The 19,154-nt window shown below is 44.7% G+C and overlaps 1 protein-coding gene across 1 annotated transcript; it reads right to left on the reverse strand.

The window, feature by feature from the left end:
- Positions 1–664: 664 nt before the first annotated feature.
- On the reverse strand, positions 665–14,169 carry SMIM20 (small integral membrane protein 20). The gene is made up of 3 exons (XM_060147330.1): positions 13,963–14,169; positions 3,526–3,582; positions 665–2,740 (listed from the first exon to the last, which is right to left on the reverse strand). Exons 1-3 carry the CDS (start codon positions 14,069–14,071, stop codon positions 2,703–2,705), a joined length of 204 nt encoding a protein of 67 aa, XP_060003313.1. The 5' UTR covers positions 14,072–14,169; the 3' UTR covers positions 665–2,702.
- Between the last annotated feature and the right edge of the window lie 4,985 nt (positions 14,170–19,154).

Here is a 19,154-nt window from a genome sequence, read left to right on the forward strand (position 1 = left end):
GAAAGCAGAAAGGAAAATAAGGTCAGGAGAAAAAAAGAATGAAGGTAATGTAATGGCCCAAATTCATTCCACAAGGTACTTTTTAAAAATCTGGACCACAAATGTGGTTGAGCTTCCTATCAGCCAATACAAAGAAGGAAACAAGTTACGCAAATCAATGTTCACGGGATAAATGTACCAACTCTTCAGCAGTGTGGCTATTTCTGGTGCTGAGATTAAAATTAAGTCAACCAGAGTCTTCCTAAAGAGGACATTGAAAATAAAGGATCCAACTTCATATTGGCAATAAGGACGGGAAATTTTGTCAGTTTCTCCCCTCCTCTTGTAATTTCCCTCAACAGGCAACTCTGAGGGAACTAATGCAAACAGATTAGACTCAAACTGTGGTACCTGGAGGTACCTGGAGGGGTCTCTGGAATCTTTTTAGGGGGGTTGCATGATCAAAAGTATTTTTATAATACTGTACTATCAAAGGCTTTTTGCCTTTTTTTACTCTCTTCTTATGAGGGTGTAGTTTTCCAGAGGCCACATGACGTGTGATACAGCAACAGATCAAATGCAGAAGTAGATATGAGAATCTAGCATCTTCTATTAAGCCAGACATTAAAGAAATTTGCAAATTATGTTTTCATCTTGGTAAATAAATTTTTCACACAAAAATATGTCATAGTAACCTATGGGTTTATTATTGATATTCGTAAATGAAAAATTTGTTTTAATTTCTAATATAGTAAGCATCTATAGATATAACCCACCTAAGAAGAAACACTTTGGAGTTCTCAAAAATTTCTGAGTGTTAAAGGGTCCCGAGACTATTTGGAGAATGTTCCCAAAAGGATGTTGTTGGTCACTAGGCCCAGAAGATAATTGGTAAAAAAATGTTCTGTGATCAAATATACTTGGGAAATGTTAGGTCTCTCTTGGAAATTGTCAAATTAGAAGCAAATAAACCTAATTAACTTGAACTCTCTGTTTCCTAACTGTATTTGACTAAGATCCCCTCTTTCGAGTGCTTTCCTCATCATCCTGGAGGCACACCTGGGAGGAGTGTGGATGAACCACCAGGCCCTCAGTCAGTCTTCCCAAGTAGCATCTCTTACAACCTGGCTTTTGTCAAGCGTGGGCAGCACAGACTGACACTACAGCTCTGAGAACATCAAGAGCAATCCTTTTATAAGCATCAAGGCAGCTGAGCAGCACAGAAAGCCTCTTTATCTCTGCAAAGAGGTGGACCAAAGGTAGGGTCAAGGCCAGGACATAGGTCTCACTCAGGAGACTAAACTGAGTCTGTTTCAGCCGACAAACAGGCCATCGAGGCCCCAAAGTTCTTGTCTATGACACGCAGACACAGTCATTTCAGCCTGGATATCTTCCAAAGCAGATGTATAGGCGCTGGCCTCAGTCACAGAGGAATCTCGATTAAGCACCCACAAGGGGCTTGACTCTTAAGTCACACAACCTTTTGGTGCCCCCTCCAAGGAAAAGAGTGGTCAAATGTCCCCCAAATGAGTCAGTTCTTTTATCAGGCTGTTAACTGTAAGTCAATTAAATGTTAGGGAATGCCTACCAAAAATGATGACTTTGGTTTTGGAACTATCAATCTTTTTTTTTGACAGTAATTAACATAATTATGCCAGTTGTCTGTTAAGCCATCTCCCAGTTCACAATAATAAAATTATGTCATCAGGTAGCTCATCTAAAAGACAGCGTACAGTAATGTGCAAGGCACTCTGGGAAATGTAAAAACGAAAAAGATGTGTCTTTCAAAAGCACATGATCTAGTAAGGGGCCAGAGAGAGCACTAGAGAAAGAAATTCGTATTCTCATGTTCATCTTTGCAGCACCTGGTGAGGTATCTGGTAGAGAATCGCATTCAATAAATATCTGTCTCAATACATTTGCTATTTACCTTTAAGATTTTTACTTGTATACAATTTTACTTGTATACAAACACCAAACAGTCAAATACCTAGTCAAATATAATGTAGTCAAATAATACTTCTGGGTATCATTTAATGCGCTTACAAAGAAGGATTTACAAAAAATCTTACACCATTGTGAAGTAAAAAGAAATCATTTTAATATACATATTTTCACTCAGTTAATTCAACATGATTTCTACTAGGCGTGCATACCCATTTAGCTTGATTTGCTTCATAGTTATTTATTTTTCAAAATGCAGCAACCCTCCCGATGAGATAGATGAGTTGTACTCTTTATTCTTAAAGAGTACAATGTACCTTGTCCTCAAAGAGTTTTATCAACTTTAACATTTTCAAAGAGCCCTAGGAGGCTGCTCAATATGGTGGGTTTTCACTGAAACTTCTTATTTGGAAGACGGCAGAACAGACTAGGATCTTCCCAAGTCTACGGGTTGCTTGTATTCATGTCACAGCTCAGGTGGGTAAGAGGTAGAGACTGAATAATAAGTAGATCACCTCCAAATGCAGCTGGGTGAGAAAGCTTCATTTTTAGAAAGGAAACCAAATCATGAAAACCTTTGTAATGGTGTGATTTGTTTCAGGGTTCTTTTGATACTTAAGAAGGGAATTAATCCTGGTGCACACTACTCTTCTTTACAGCCTTCTAGAGTTTTCTTCTCCAGCCATCGTTCTTTAGCCAGGTGATTTATTGTACTTGCTACAGAAATGAAAGCATGAAGACTCTGTCTACTTTCATAATCAGAGGTGGTGATAGCCTTTTCATTTCCTGCCAAATGGATCCGACCACACTTTTAACCCTATAGAAAGAAACACGAATAAAAACAGGATTCGTTTTTAAATTTCCTACCACTTCCCTCAACCCCAAACAACTAAGATGACATCAGAATGAAGTTGTGCAATTTCCATGTAGTTGGAGTTAGTGCGGGCAAGTTGCCGGAACCCCGGAACAGGACGGCTGGGAAGCCGTGGCAGCTGACAAGAGACTTTTAAATGGCTCAGAAATTGCCCCACATCAGGGAGATATGTATCTGGCCTAGTTAAAAAATAAATGAATAAAAAAAAGACCGCTAAAAAAAAAAAAAAAGACCACTGCCACAGATTACAAGAGTTTTGGCTAATAAGCTAGAAACCTCTCATTCTCAGCCAACTTGGATCGTCTCAAAGTAACTAACCATTCAGCCATACAGGGAACTTGTGAGCTTCTGTATAAAGCAGAATCCCGCATCGATTAAAATAGCTCATAAGTAAACAGTATTTTCCCATGACGGTGGTGTTTAAATAGGTGCTTGGTAAATATGTCTGCAAAACATCTACTTATGCTTGATAGTTAATTGCACACTTGCTACACACTTATGCCCACTTATCAAATGCAGAAGAGAAATGTGTAAACTTGCAAAAACTCTTCTGGAGTAACATATTAAGAGGAAGTCTTGGGGTGGCAACCTCTAAAACGGCAACTGCTGGGAAATAACGGCACAGTTACAATCCAGCCTCGAAGCAAAGATTTCTCCTGCTGCAAAGCACCACTCCCAACGACAACACACTAGTACACGTGAGACTTTGTTGTGATTTTTACGTTTACCTGGTGGCTGCACGTCTTCTTGGACAATACCAGCTCGATTTATGGTTTGTTCCTTCTCTGAGAAACACAACAGAAAAATTACTCATTAGAGAGGGGACTGTGGGGCAGGGCAGTGGAAATCTTTGTATCTACGTGGAACAATGACACAGGACAATTAGGAAACAATATATCTGAGTGCTATTAAATTCAGAGCTGCCATTGCCCAAAGCTTTTACGTTACAGAAGTTAGATCCTATCAAGCAAAAAGACTGGATATTTTCAGTGAAAGAAAGCAAGCCGTACTTCAGAAGAAAAGCTTCTAATGAACATCTTTTCCCAGTGATCTCAGCAGTTTGGAAAAGCAACAAAAACAACAGCAAAAGAACAATTTTGAAAGAACTGGTGGGTGTGATATGAGGAGAGCAAGGCTGCTGAACTGCAGGAACAAGTACAATTCAGGAGAAAACGATGCAGTTTAGGTGTCTAAAATGTACTCCACTGAGGGCCTAGACCCAGAGCTAAATATGCTATGTTTTTCCTAGGAAATAGAGCAGAAAATTAATCTTTGGGTGGGTGGCTTTGGTTTGGATAATTGAAGCTTCCCTAATTGACTGCAGGTGCTACGCCAATTAGTAAGCACGTTTTAGCGTCAGCAGCTTAGCCAGTCTCTTTGGAGATGTCCCACAGGCGAAGGCCAAGAGAAACTGGGCATTTTATGTCTGTGGGCTTCAAGCCCTCACACATCTTTCTAAGTGGTGTCGAATAAACCTAAGGCCTGTGAAAACAAAGACTTATTATTTTAAGTATCTTGAAAAACAAATGGTGGCTTTTCAGCAGAAAGACTTGCAGCCAAAGGATGTTTACTACTATATTATAGTAATTAAGTGTTGTAATCAAACCTTTCTTTTAATCAGGCTGACGGTGTTTCTTTAAATCCACGTTTAGCTCTTATTTAATATTAGGCAGTTTTCTTTATTCTCATAAAGATACACAAGCATAAAGGTATAGGAAACAGGGCTTTTCCAAATCAAATATTCACTGAACTTGCTTCTCCGGTGATGTGACGGAAAGTCAATCCTAAGTGACCTGTCTGAGAGTTTTATCAATGCTAAGTTTTGCTTTGGCAAATAAAACACCGGGCAACAGGGATTATGTGAATCTTGACATCCAATTCTAAGCAAGACAGAGGAGACACAGCATGAGGAAGCTGCTTATACAGAAGGGTCTGGTGGCTCCACTGGGCCTCTCTGAAAAGTAGCAGGTAAACAACAACCAAGACCCTGTGGACCAAGAGATGCCAAAAGAGTGGGTGACAATGGGACCTCTGAGGCGTCAGACTTCCTAAAATAACACAAAAGGCAATCTCATTTCCTAAGAAGTTAAATTCCTGTAGGAGTGAGCCCTACCATGCTGTCACCATGTAAGTCTCCAAGTACGGATGTGTCTCAAACATGCTCTTAGAAAATGCCAACTAGTAAAAGACTACACTGTCATCGATCGTGCCAGGAACAAAAACAGATATCATTTTTCACAGCTAAAAGGTCCATTCTCCAGTATCATGGAAGAAGGAAGAGATGAATTTTTAACACATGCTTGATTGCCAGAAAGCATTCTAGATGTCCAGGTTTGAGAGAATCAGACAACCTGGTGAACGGAACACATTCTCCAAGAGGCAGGTCCTGCAAAGCCAAAGAAGCTGGCAGGCTGCCAAGCATCAGAGGCAGTTGACTTCTGGTGGCAAAGGAATGCCTCATTTGTGTTCTCACCTCTTACAATGAAATGGAGAAACAAGTGAAGAGAAAAGAATCCCTGTCTTCACACTTCCTTGCTAATTGCTAATGAGGTTGGAGAGAGGCTGAGGATTTATTTTAAATAGACCATAATCTCTTTATAATCCTTGTCCTTATGCAACCCCCTCTTTTTTTGGCTTGGATGGGCAATTTAAACCCATTTGCAGAAGGAGTTCCTACCAAGTGATAACCGGTATTAGCGTCCTATCTACATCCCCTGGTTCTTTAATCCATTAATGTTTTATAAATACTCTAAGGCCAAAGCAGTCTTATATAAATTCATGATATGACACAAAGACACTTTATTTGTGAATGCGAGATACGCTAAAGGGAAAACAAACTGGTCCCTTGGGACTTAGCGAGCACATCTTGATGAGGTTGACAGTAGGTTTCTGTTTTGCTATCATTAGAGAAACAGCAAATGTCTCTCAACCTCTGGAAAAAAGGGCAACACAGAAGTCAGGGGTTTAACTATGTGGGCAAATCAGGATAAGCTAATTACTGACCTTTTAGTAGTGAGCATGCTTCTATCAGGAGTGAAATGATAGAAACGCAAATATGCAGCATGGGGCCTGGAGTTTTGCGATGCCCGTTAGAAGTTCCCTCTCCAGTGTCTCAGCAAGCCCGACTCTGCCCCCTGGTGCTAAGGCAGTGAGCTGATTTGCAGTTTTAATTGAGGATCCTTAGCTCTACTCAAAGGGCCAAGGCAGATTATTTAAAACTTAGTAATACATGCAGACGGGCTCATTTTTGTATGGTAGCAAAAGAAGCTACCTCGTAATGTTTAAGTCTTTGAACATGAAACCTATCCTTATATTAAATGTCCATACTGTGAAATCTGTGTGACTTGCTACTTTATTTAACATTCACAGCAAATTGATACAGCGTGCCCTAACTGTCAGCCCCCTCAGTGGTCTTGTTACTGACTAGTTGAGGGTGCTCTTGGGGAGGACCAGCAGATAAGGAGGGGGGGGGCCTACACAGTGAAACCATCACCTCGGGAACACCCCTCCATCTCCTCCTGCCAATGAACAGTTCAAATAAAAGCAACTCACAACCTGAGGTAATTGGACAAATGTCAACATTTGAATATGGACTGTATATTACATAATAACATTGTGTCAATATTAAATTTCCTGGATTGGATAATTGTGATTATGTAAGAGAATGTCCTTGTGCTCAGAAAATACATGCTGAAGTGTTTAGGCATCAAAGCTCACAAGGTCTTCAACTCACTCTCAAATGGTTCAGCAAAATAGTAGTAACGATTATATATGGAATGTAATTATATATGAACATATGCGTGTCCTTATGTATGTATGTATAGACGTGTAACATATATATAGCGAGAGAAAGCAAATGTGGCAAAATGTTAACAACTGGTAAATCTAGGTGAAGGACATAAAGGGATTCATTGTACTATTCTTAGATCTTCTCTGTCGGCTGGGATTTTTTTTTTTTAACAACAAAAATACACAACTGCAAAACAAGTATAAGGAAGTCCAAGAGCACTGTGACTATTCCATGATGATTAATTGAAAGTCTCTTTTAAAAATAGCAAAAATAAAATAAAATAATACTTTTCTAATGCTCCCACTTTGCTGCAGTCTGACTTCGGGGTGATCCAGAACTAGACGTGTGTATTGGGGGTGAGTGTGAGCCAGCGGCTGGGGGGACCAAAGGGCCATCGGAAGCGTGGGCTCCTTCCAATACCATGAACACTTTAGTTTCTCACCAGGGTGTGTGGTAGAATCCAGGCAGCTTTGTAAGGCCTGTTAGAAAATAAGACTTTAGTCTGCGCATTTCATTTGACTCTAAGGTGAAAAGAATAAAAAGCATATTCTGAGCACTTGCCATATAATCGGGAAAATGCCCTTCCAAGGTAAGAGGCATTTCTGAGTCAAGTGATTTCTCGCAGGCCTGCTCTGACTCTGTACCACACGCTTGAGGTTGGGGGCGGAAGGGGAACGGGAGGAGAAGTGAGGTATCACAGCTCTCCCACGTAACCTTTGGCTTTACTGGCAGACACTCTCCCCTGTCCTAAAAGCAGGTGAAACAGGGCATCATTAAGCAGCAGACAAGGCTGGGGAGTTAGGGTCTAGTGTCTATCCAGGAATAAATGTGCTAGGTGACCTTGGACAAGTCACCTAAATGAGGGGACTGAATGAACACAAGATTTCTGGCAAAACCCTTTGTGCTTCTGCACATCTAACTAAAGTTAAACATGAACAGGATCACAGAAAATGATCTTATTCTGTCTCATTTCACAGGTCGCCCTGAAATGCTGTTATTTTTTAAAGCCACATTCAGGATCACTGTCTGGTTCCAGGATGCAGAGACAAAAGGCAGACCAGCCTTCAAGTTATAGCGCCTGAATGTGCGCTATACGTATAGCTTCAAGTATGCTTCCCTGAATGTGGGCTCTTCCCACGAATCATGCTGTGCCAATAGGCTGAAAGCTAATCAGCAACGTCTGGATTCCCTCCAGAAGCACAGCAGAACCATCCCCACACTTCTGGTGTGGGAATGACAACTGCCAATGCCAACTGCCATCTCCCCAGTGCTCATTTCACTACTCAGGTATCACGTGTGGAACTGACCTTGTATTCCCCCTAATACTCGGTGAAGTCTGGCTGAGTTAGTGAAAGAGCTAGAGATCACACTGAATGTCAAAATGATATTCAACACAGCAGTCTGTGATAATGGCCTGTCTGCTTTTAAATCGTAGAAGATCTCCTTGGCTTTATTTTACCTAAGCAGCCTTGTGCCTCTTTTCTACTGCCTTGAGGCTTATTCCAGCAGGGGCCCTAGAGCCTACCTGTCCCCATACCCAGGCCGGCCAGCATCAGTCAGGCTGGCCCAGATGAAGGGTCAGCAGTGTCTCGACACTTGGGCCCTACATGGCCTGGGCTCCTTGCTAGCCTCTGGCTCCCCTTCTCAAGGACTGGGTGTCTGCCCGGCCTTTCCAAGGACTGTGGGCTTCTCCTCAGTCTGCCCAGAATTCTGGGGACCATAAATGTATGAAGGACGCTCAGAAGAGAAACAGCCAACAAGAGAGGCTAAGGAGTGGATGAAAGGCAGGAGCAAAAGGGCAAAGCCAGGAGTACTGGCGGAGGGGCAGTCACGAAGCCCAGGGAAGAGAGTGTCTCAAGGAGGGAGAGTCTGGCTGGGGCTTGTGCCTCTCACGCATAGTCACCTGACCTCCTGCATCACAAAGAGAACAGAAGCCACAACAAACAGGAAGCATCTACAACCTCCCAACATCACAGCTACATCTAGAGGTATCCACACCTGCCTTTCTCCTCAGTTGCTGGAAGAGGTGTCCTGCCTTTGGTCCAAGTCTCCCTCCTCCATCTGATCTCAAGATCCCATGCCACCTCCCACTCTATGGACTGTCTTCTCTCTCCAGCAGTCTTCTTTGTCCAGAGGCTCTCTTGGCTCTCCCGCTGCTCCCAGCCAAAACGAAAACACAACAGCCCCCTTGACCAGCTGCAAAATAATTCGTTATTCTCCTCTCCATACAGACCAACATCTTTAAACAGTCAACCCAATATACTATTTACTCTTCAATCCACTGCTATCTGCTTTCTGCCATCAAACCATTGAAAGCACTTCTAACAAAACAACCAATGAGCTTTACCTTCTTTTTGCTAAATCCAATGGATATTTTCACTTTTTTTCTTTCTTACCGTCTTCAAGCAGCCTAGCCCTGCTGACCACCCCCTTTTCATGAAGAGCTATCTTCTTGGGGCTTGAGACTGCAGCCTCTTCTGGTTTTAATCCTCGCGCTCTGGCCACTCCTTTGAGGACCCTTCCTCCTCTGACCACTTGCTCTTCAGACCCTCAAATGCTAGTGTTCACCTGCATTCTGCCCTGGACCAGCTTGTCTTTTTCAATCTCTGAATGCTGCCTGGGAGCCCCACCTACTGCAATGACTCTGCTTCCCATCCAATGCCAGTGACGCGCCATCTCCAGCTCCAGCTCAGATCCTGTGGTTCAGCTCCCATCGCCTACAGGAAATCTCCAGAAGCATATCCAGGTACCTGAAACTCAATACACCCCAAACCGAACTAGCATGTCCTCTCGTCCCCCAAACAGACTTCCTGTATTTCATAATGTCTAGCACCATATCTCCTCAGCTGCTGGACCCAGAAAGCTGGGTGTCAATCTTTCCTCTGCCTCCCTCAGCCCTGAGCTAATCAGTCACAAATCCCTGTAGAGGATTTATTTCTTAAATCTGGCTCCGGAATTCAGTCCTTCCCCCAGTCCCATAACCACCACCACTCTGGTTAAGGCTACAGTCACCTCTCCCTGAGGTCACAGGAAGCACAGCCTTCCCGTACCTGGCCGTCTTACCTCCAACCTTGACCCTCCCAGCCCCTCCGTCACACACAGTCAGAGATTCTTGGAAAGAGTGAATCTGATCACCTTGCACTCCAGATTCAAATTCTTCAATGCTTTTCCACCGGCTGGACTCTGAGGACAGCAGAGGGTTACTGAAGTATTTTGACTAAGCGAGTGAGAGGATCCAATTCAAAGAGCAAACAGCACAATAGACTTTCCGACAGCCACAATGGAAGACCTGGAGTTCTATACATTCTCTGACACACAAGAATGGATGTTCCCAGTTACAAATTCTCACCAAAGAAACACAAAGATGTATTTCAGAATGAAGAAAACTGAAACTAGAAAGGTGTGAGATGAAAGAAGGATCAGTGAGTAAAGAATGAGGGTAAAGAGAAACAATCAGTGACTGTATAAAACACGGATGGTACTAAGTCATCTGGGGAGTAATAAACACAAGGCAGGGCGGGTGGGGCGTCTGGGACCGGAGCTAAGGCATTCTAAGGTCTTTGTATATTTCATAGGAGGTAAAGATATTGACTAACTTTAAACTGTCACCACAAAAGAAAAAGAGAATGTAAAACTTTCAAACTAGTAGAGGGTAAGAGAATTAAATAAAGAAGCCTTGAAGGCAGAAAAGGAGAAAAAAGGGAAGTAGAGAAACAGAAGAATACATAGAAAACATAAGATAGGAAAAATAAATGTAAATATATCAGTAAACATAAGTGAAAATGATCTCAATCCAACAGTTTAAAAAGATTATCAGATTGGATTTTTTAAAAATCCCGCTTCCTTGGTGGCGCAGTGGTTAAGAATCCACCTGCCAATGCAGGGGACACGGGTTCGAGCCCTGGTCCGGGAAGATCCCACATGCCGCGGAGCAACTAAGCCCGTGCGCCACAACTACTGAGCCTGAGCTCTAGAGCCCGCAAACCACAACTACTGAGCCCACGTGCCACAACTACTGAAGCCCGTGTGCCTAGAGCCCATGCTCCACAAGAGAAGCCCGTGCACCACAATGGAGAGTAGCCCCCGCTTGCCGCAACTAGAGAAAGCCCGCGCGCAGCAACAAAGATCCAACACAGCCAAAATTAAATAAATAAAATAAATAAATTTATTTAAAAACAATCCCAGTTTAGGCTGGTTATAAGACTTAAGGACAAATAAAGGCTAAATATAAGAGGATATCTATATCTCTCTATATATACATATAGATATACACACACACCAGGAAAACACTAACCAAAAGACAGCTGGTAACTATGATAATATCAGATAAAACAGAGTTCGGGAGAAATATTAGGGGTAAAGAGGACTCATATAATAATAATTGAGCCCCCTCCAGAATATTCTAGATTATGTGCACAGAATAATATGGCCTCAAGATATCTAAGTCAGAATTAAGAATGATCTGGAACCATCATATACAGAACTCTGTACTCCCAAACAAGAGAATATACATCATTCCCAGCAAACAGTGAACATTTGCAAAAACTGACTTGTACCAAGTCACAAAGCAAATCTTGACCTATCAAAAAATCAAAATCATATAGTCTGAAATCTTTGACTACAAATGCAAAGAAGATAGATCAGCAGCAACACACTAACCAGAAAGACCACAGTGGCTGCTGGGTAAAGAATGGGTGGTCCTGGGGACCAGTGGAGCAGGGAGACCAGCTCAGAGTGCAGGGAGTGGGTGGGGGACTAGGTACGTGTGAGGCAGTGACATGAGAGAAGAGCTCTGACCGTCTTGTCCGGTCACATATATCTGGCACCTAACACAGTGCCAGGCACACAGTAATTGCTAAAATCCAGGTTTAAAAAAATGAAAAGGAAGCTAACTAAATGCTAGCTGAATGCGCTGAAATGAACTGAAGCTCCGTCCTCACAGAGGGTTCCCATGACCCGGTCACGAATGCCTCACCTGGGTCGGTCCACCTGCTTAAATCTCCTTGTCTCACTTCCCTGCCCTTGTGATTCCTAATTTTTTAAATGTTTTTATGGGAAGCCTAGTGTAAAAATATACTATGTGTTTCTACACCTGTTATCTCATTTAATTCACCCCAAAACATGTAAATTCAGTCCTGCAAATTCCACTGTTACAGATGAGGAAACAGGCCAGGTTCCGAGAGGTTGAGTAACGCACCTTAAGGTCCTCCTCTAGTAAGGGATTTAGACCCTCATCTGACTTACTTCTCTCACCCTCTTAGAGAGACAGTATGGTGCCCTGGTGTCACGATTAAGGGCACTGGTGCAAATCCCAGATCCGGGACTCATCGGTTGTGGGTTCTTGTACAAGTTAACTGTTCCATACCTCAGTCTGTCCACATATAAAATGGGGATGATGATCACACAGCAGCTACAATGAAGGGTTGTTATGAGCACCAAATGGATTGATATATAAGAAGTGCTTAGAAGAGTGTCAGACATATAATAAGCTTTCAATAAATATTAGCTATTTAGTATCATTACCTGTTTAAGGAATCAGTTATGACTCTTAGATAAGAGTGTCCAAATTAATTAAAACTGAACCAGAAAAGTGGGCAGGTGTTGACTGCCTTACAGTTAAAAATGCAGATATTGTAGCCACACGCACTAAATGCTCACTTAAAAGGCCTAATCCGTCTGTCTCAAGGCGACTCAGACAACCATAGACTCCGGACTACCCCTATAAGACTGTTGTTGGGAGACACAGCGCAAACCCACACCCTGAGCATCTGACCCAGAGGAAGGTTTCTCAGCCTTGGCACCATTCACATTTTGGGCCGGATAATTCTTTGTCAGGGGTGGCTGTCCTGTGCATGGCACAAAGTTTAGCAGCACCCCTGGCCTCTATGCACTAGATGTCAGTAGCACACACTAGCCCACCCTATGCCGTCCATTTGGTGACAAGCAAAAATGTCTCCAGATAGAACCAACTGTCCCTAGGGGGACAAAAACCATTCCCAGTTGAAAACCACCGCTCTAGTCTTCGTGACTGAAACTTTTCTAGTGGGATCCAGAGCAGACCCCCTTGTCCCCAGTTCAACTCTAGAGGCTGTCATAAAACAGCGTGGGGCAAGGATGCAATAAGGACGGATAATGCAGATAGATTATACAGGGCTTCACACAGCCCCGTGTTCACCCTCACGCATGGTGCATGGAGACAGGCTGGGAGGCAGAATGCAGAGGCCATTTCAATCTTGGCTGATGAAAAGAAGCCGCAAGGAAATCTGTGTACTTAAAACACTCTAACTCAGAAACCAAATGTTGTAGCATCTGTAATGGGCAGAGCATTTACACGGAGCTTTCGCCTTCAAATCACCAAGCTTTCAGCCTTCGCTAATATTGTCAAGGGGCACAGTTGGCCCTCTTCCATCTCCAAGACGGTTCAGGTTTCCTGGAGAACAAAATGAGCTTCTAATGCCTAATATTTTCTCTCTGACAGATGGTTTCAGACGTATCAAAGTGCTAATCCTTGCTGAGGTGTAGGTCTCAAGGAAGGAGAGCTTGGCTTTTAGAATGATAGGACTTGAATGATTAAGGAAGAAAATTACTCTCAGGATATTGACCATTGTCATGTGAGCAACCAGCTTAAAATGAAGACAGCAGAATCTGAAAAAATATTTGAGGAGAAAGGAGAGGAAAAACTCAAAAACCCAGGTTAACAGTTTAGGTTTGAAACATTTCCACTGAAAGACATCTTTGGGAGTGGAAATAAAGTGCAATAAAAACACCTTCAAGCTCAGGATAATTAGGGTCCATCTCCCTACCCTCAACATCATCATTCCCAGTTTCAGTGTCTGCAAGGTCTGGAAACAGAGGCGGGAGTAGGAATACTTGTCTTGCCACTTACTAGCTGTGTGTCCTGGGGCATGTTGAACAACCTCGCTGAGCCTCAGTTTCCCCATCTGTAAAACAGATAATAATACCTACCTCAAAGTGAGGTTGTGTAAATTAAATGGTCCAATGTGTGCCTAATGAGATACATTAAAAGACTTCGGTGAATATGAGTATGAACTACTTTTTAGTGTCGACCTACTATGTGCAGATTGCTTTCATTACCACCTTTGAGTCTCACCAGAGGCTAGATGATTTTATTATACAAACAGATAACTACTAAAGGGGTTGCTGAGATTCTGAGAGATTGAGTCACTTGTCCACTGTCACAAAGCTGCACACAGCGACATTCGAACCCGGGTCTCCCTGACCGGCGAACAAAGCTCTGACCATGGCCCCACGTGGGGAAGGGAGGGGAGTTACTGAGGCCAGGCCACCGCGTGGGGTCAGAGGTCACTCTCAGTTACTGGGCCCAGGCCACCGCGTGGGGTCAGAGGTCACTCACGGTATTCGTCCAGCCGCATTAGGGGCCGGAAGTAGATGGGGTAGAAGGCGGCGCCGATCAGGGAGATGAAGCCGCCGAAAATGAGCGCGGTGCGCAGGTTCGCGGTCATGGCTCCAGCCGGTGACCGCCCTAACCCGCCGAGCAGCCCTCACTCTCGGAATCCCGGATCCCGCCGGCGGTATCGTGACCCCGCTCGGAAGAGGAGGAGTTGCTTTCGCTTCCGGGCCTTGGGGGCGGGGCTAGGAGGCGGGCCGGGGCCGGGGGTGGGGTGGGGTTGGGGCAGGGGTGGGGCCAAAGGCGGGGCCTAGGACTGGGTGGAGCTAGGGAGGGGCGGGGTCAGGGACCCGGCGCAGCGCCTCCCGGGCTCTCCCTGGCAGCTCGTAGCGCTGGGCGAGCGCGATCCGCGGCTAGAGACTGGAGCTTTAATTGATTCCCTGTTCTGCCCCCGACCCCCCAGCCTGGCTTTTCTTTCAGCCGCTCCACCCACCTATCTTCTGACCTCGTTTACCACTCCCTCCTTTACAAACCACGTTTTTTCGTTCTTTCCCCATTGATTTGATTTTTGTGACTATACCAGGAGGTGGATGCTCTCTATGGCTCGTTGATTTAATCCTTGTATTTTTTACAGGTGAGGGAATCCTGGCTTGGCTGCGCGGATTTGGACAAGTCACTTGGCCTAAAGGGCGGTTTGAGGGGATTAGAGACAAAGGTGCAAATCGCCTGGCCCAGGATGGCCCGCAGGGGATTCAGAAATCGGAGCCACAGGGGCTTATGAACCACCTGGGAGGACGGTTTCAACATCCGAGCTACATCTGACTCTGATTTTCCATGCCCTCCTCTCTCGTTCTTCCCTTTGCTGGATGTCAGGGTTACGAATGAGGATGGGGAGTAGAGATCAGCACAGGGCGGGGAGCCAGCAGCCAGTCCCACTGATGGGACCTTGGGGCTCTGCCTTGTGGCCTGAGGTGGGAGCCACTGAGGACAGACATCTGCTTCCTCTTCCTGAGATTGCCATCCTCCATGCTTCCAGGTGGGCTGTGCCGGCATACGACCCACCCAAGGGTACTGGGCAGCTGAGACTAAGATTCCTTGGGCCTTCATTCAGTCCTTTATTAAAAAGAATGATACCAGTGGCTGGGGGCTGCAGAGGTAAAAAGACCCCAGCACATCTTGACCCCAGCATCATTAGTTAGTCCAGAAAAGGTCACGATCTTTCAGAAATGGCGTAGAGGACACAGGTTTCCTCTTTCTTTGTAGTTTTGTAGTTGAGTCAAGCCATTTACTTCCGTAGTTCCAGAAGCCTATAAACCAGGTGTTTGATCTGTCAGCAGATTTAGGGACTGTCTGCTATGCCCCCAAACATCAGGCAAAGTGCTTTGGGGGCCACAAAGATGAATAAGATGTGACCCTTGTTCTCCAGGATCCTGCTATATGGATGAAGAGACAGGACATGTACATAAAAAGATAACTAGTGACCAGATGCCACCTGTTGCTGGTGAGTGATACGGTCCTGTGGGCTACCAAGTTCAGAGGAGGAAGACAGATGACTGTAGAGTGAGACAGCTGCTCCTCAGGCGCTTGCAGGAGCTTGTTAGGGGGAAGACAAAAGACTTCATAGCAAAGAGGGAAGCTGCAACACATGCTTTATATCACGTGATATAAAAATCCCAGGTGTAGGGCACATTTGTTGTTTTAGCCACCCAGCATCCACTTCTCTTTCTGTTAATAGTATCCCAAATATCTTTTGGCAAACCACTCCTCTCCCGATTTGTGAGGTAAACTGGGGCTTCTCCCCCCAACCCCAATCCTTACTCTTTCCCAGCTCTGAAGGTTAAGCATATAACCAGGCCTGACCAAGCTCCCTCACTCATCATGGGGATGGGCACTGGACCCAGGCCTGATTGTCCAGTGTGGCTGCATCCAGCTTGTCCAGCCTGGCCACATTACCCATGTTGAGCCAAACATAGTCTATCCCAGCTGCTGGGAGGCTGGATTTGAACTTGAAGGGATGAGACTCTGGAACTGCTGGGGACCATGGTTTAGAGACTGAGAATGAGGACATTATAGCAGAAGGAGAGCTGAGAGATGGAGAGAAATCAGATGCTGACACTACGTTTGAGCCCCTGAAGCCAACTGTGCCCCAAACTGGATTTCTCAGTAACATGAACCAGTAAAGTCTCCTCTTCACTGAAGCCAGTTTGAGTTGGGTTCCTTTTTTTTTTTTTAATAGATCTTTATTGGAGTATAACTGCTTCACAATACCGTGTTAGTTTCTGTTGCACAACAAGGCAAATCAGCCATATGCATACACATGTCCCCATATCCCCTCCCTCTTGCATCTCCCTCCCACCCTCCCTATCCCACCCTTCTAGGTCATCGCAAAGCACCGAGCTGATCTCCCTGTGCTATGCTTCTGCTCCCCACCAGCGAACTATTTTACATTCAGTAGTGTATATATGGCAATGCTACTCTCACTTCGCCCCAGCTTCGCCCTCCCACCCCATGTCAACATGTCCATTCTCTATGTCTACCTCTATTCCTGCCCTGCAGCTAAGTTCATCAGTACCATTTTTTTTTTTTTTAGATTCCATATATATGCATTAGCATATGGTATTTGTTTTTCTCTTTCTGACTTACCTCACTCTGTATGACAGACTCTAGGTCCATCCACTTCACTACAAATAACTCAGTTTTGTTTCTTTTTATGGCTAATATTCCATTGTATATATGTGCCACATCTTCTTTATCCATTCATCTGTCGATGGACATTTAGGTTGGTTCCATGTCCTGGCTATTGTAAATAGTGCTGCAATGAACATTGTGGTGCATGACTCTTTTAAAACAGAAGGAGTTCCAGATGAAATCACCACAGGTGGGATTTCATTTGCTCAACATCTCCATGAGCTCCAAGTCAAGGATTACTCTGTGATTTAGATCAGGTCACGGAGAGCAAGAGACCTCACACCATTGGCTGAGCCAGGACCAGGACTGAGCGCTCATGATTCCTAATAGAATATGCTCCTCCATGACATCCTACTGTCTTTGCGAGCAAGCTTGGCAGATGGCTGGCTGAGCCCTATCCTCAGAGCCCCTGAAAGCCAGTGTGGAGTGTCCCAGGGTGTCCTCATGAGGTACCAGCAGTGCTTCCAAGGCAGGGACAGGACCAATGTGGGACAGATGAGCCATCCCCTCTCCAAGGTGATGAGGGAAGTAACTGGTGGTTTCTGTGTCCCCTCATGCTGATCTAGAGGTTTTAGACTGGCCAGCAGCCAGCCTATAATCTATACAAATACACTCATCTACACAAACAATATAGTCCATCTATAGCTTATTAGCATCATTATACCATCACTTGCCTGCCACTGAGTCCTATTAAAACAAGTTCATCTCTTTGATCCCAATGTTCTTCCCCTTTCTAAGAATCCCACTGACCTATAGATTCAATCAGCAAATACTTATTGTGTGCAGGCAAAGCACTGTGCTGGTTGATCAGGAGCACAAGAAAGAAGCAATCAACATTTGCGTATTTGACAAAGGTTCACTGAGCCAGGCGCTCCTCAGGTGCTGGTGGACGCAGCGGTGAATTAAGAAGAGAGTCTGCTGTCCTCATGGTGGCTACCGTCTGGCGGAGGGATAAGATATTGGCTGTGGATAGTAATTGCTTTGTGGACACTCAGCCTCCCCTAATAATAGCTCCTGCTTCCTTTCAGAGAATGACTGCTCATCTTGTCATTCCTGCTTGGACTGTAAATCCAGGGACCCTGTGTGTTCCTAGCAGTATTAATATCAAAGCTGTAGAACACTTCCTTTGTGCCAGGTTTACCCAGTTAGTACTCACCAATCCCCAAGGATAGGCATCCCCGTTTACAGAGAGGGAAGCTGGATCATTGCAAAAAGGACTACCTCAAGGTCACATGGCTAGGCAGTGGCAGAGCCTGGATTCAAATCCATGAGGCACCAGAGACCTGCTCTCACCATCAGTCTAAACTGCCTTGCAAAGTTAGTGTGTTCATGTCGTCTGAGTATGGGTTCAATTCCAACTGGGTCCCATTGTTCTCTTTCTCCCAGAAATAAGAATCATGAGGATGGTGACACAAGGACAGACAGCACTGCGGCAGTGGATCTCTTCCACTGCTAACGTTCTGGTTAGATTAATGCATATCTCCCACCTGCCTGGGGTCCTGGAGCTTCCCTTGTTTTCCCGCCTTGCAGTCTGATTCTCCATTGTTCGTTGTATTCTTTCTGCAGGTCACCCCGTAGGCTTCTAGTAAACTCCCTTTGGATTTCAGTGAGTCAGAGTCAGTTTCAGTTGCATGTCATTAGGAGCCCTAATAGATAAAGAAATTCCCACATTTATTTCCAACACATGACATAGATGAAGGGCTTGGGGCACCATAGCTGTGCTAATGTTTGTGAATGCCAAAGGAGGTTCGGGTCTGGGGAAGGTATTCATGCAAAGGGAGAGAGAGCTCAAGGGACGTAGGGAGACAGGACGCAAACCAAATATGTCAGGAGTCCTAGGGTGCACATTTTCATCTCAGTCACTGAGAGAAAAGTTGCTTTGGGCTCCTATCCGGCACTTCCTCCCTCTTGCCTTGGATGTGAAGATTGAATGCTTGCGGGAAGCAGACCACCAGCAGTGTCTTGCAGAGTTCAGACAGACCTCAAAGTTAATCCGCTCTCTGATCTAAGCAAAATGTGATGAGGGTTTCCTGGGACAGCAGCTCCACTAATTGTGGCACTGCAGCCCAGCTGCTGTATTTTTAGACTATTGTAGATTCCCAAGAAGTATCATTACCTTCTGCGGGAAAACAGACTAGAAACTTGGGGTTTGGAGTGGGGCGAGATCTAATACAGGACCCTCTGGACCTGTGCTTTTGAGAATATGAGAGTAAGCTGGGGAAATGCTTCCCTATTTTTCTTGGGCTCTGTGACTCTCTGAGTCCCTACCCATCTGTATAAATATTTCCAATTTAGATTACTTGTCAAGTTTTTCTTCTTTGATCTGTTTTTTACAGCTAAGAGATCTCCCCACATGTCCATGTTGGCTTATCTCTTGCCACACCATCCAGCCTACAGTTTTAAGTGGCATCTTTATGATTTCCAGGTGTCCAGACGCAGCCTTTCTGCTAAACTCCAGCCTCATGGGCCTGACGGCCATCTTCAGGTCCAAGACCCACACGTTTCTGCTC

The sequence above is a fragment of the Lagenorhynchus albirostris genome, chromosome 4 (assembly GCF_949774975.1).
Source record: "Lagenorhynchus albirostris chromosome 4, mLagAlb1.1, whole genome shotgun sequence".
NCBI lineage: Eukaryota > Metazoa > Chordata > Mammalia > Artiodactyla > Delphinidae > Lagenorhynchus > Lagenorhynchus albirostris.

What these genes read in the sequence shown, in the direction of transcription:
- SMIM20 (XM_060147330.1), bottom strand. Translation starts at nt 14,071, where the DNA reads ATGACCGCGAACCTGCGCACCGCGCTCATTTTCGGCGGCTTCATCTCC. An exon ending in AATGCGGCTGGACGAATACC is followed by an intron (nt 3,583 to 13,962) that starts GTGAGTGACCTC and finishes TGTGTTTCTCAG; the next exon opens with AGAAGGAACAAACCATAAAT. An exon ending in AGAAGACGTGCAGCCACCAG is followed by an intron (nt 2,741 to 3,525) that starts GTAAACGTAAAA and finishes TTCTTTCTATAG; the next exon opens with GGTTAAAAGTGTGGTCGGAT.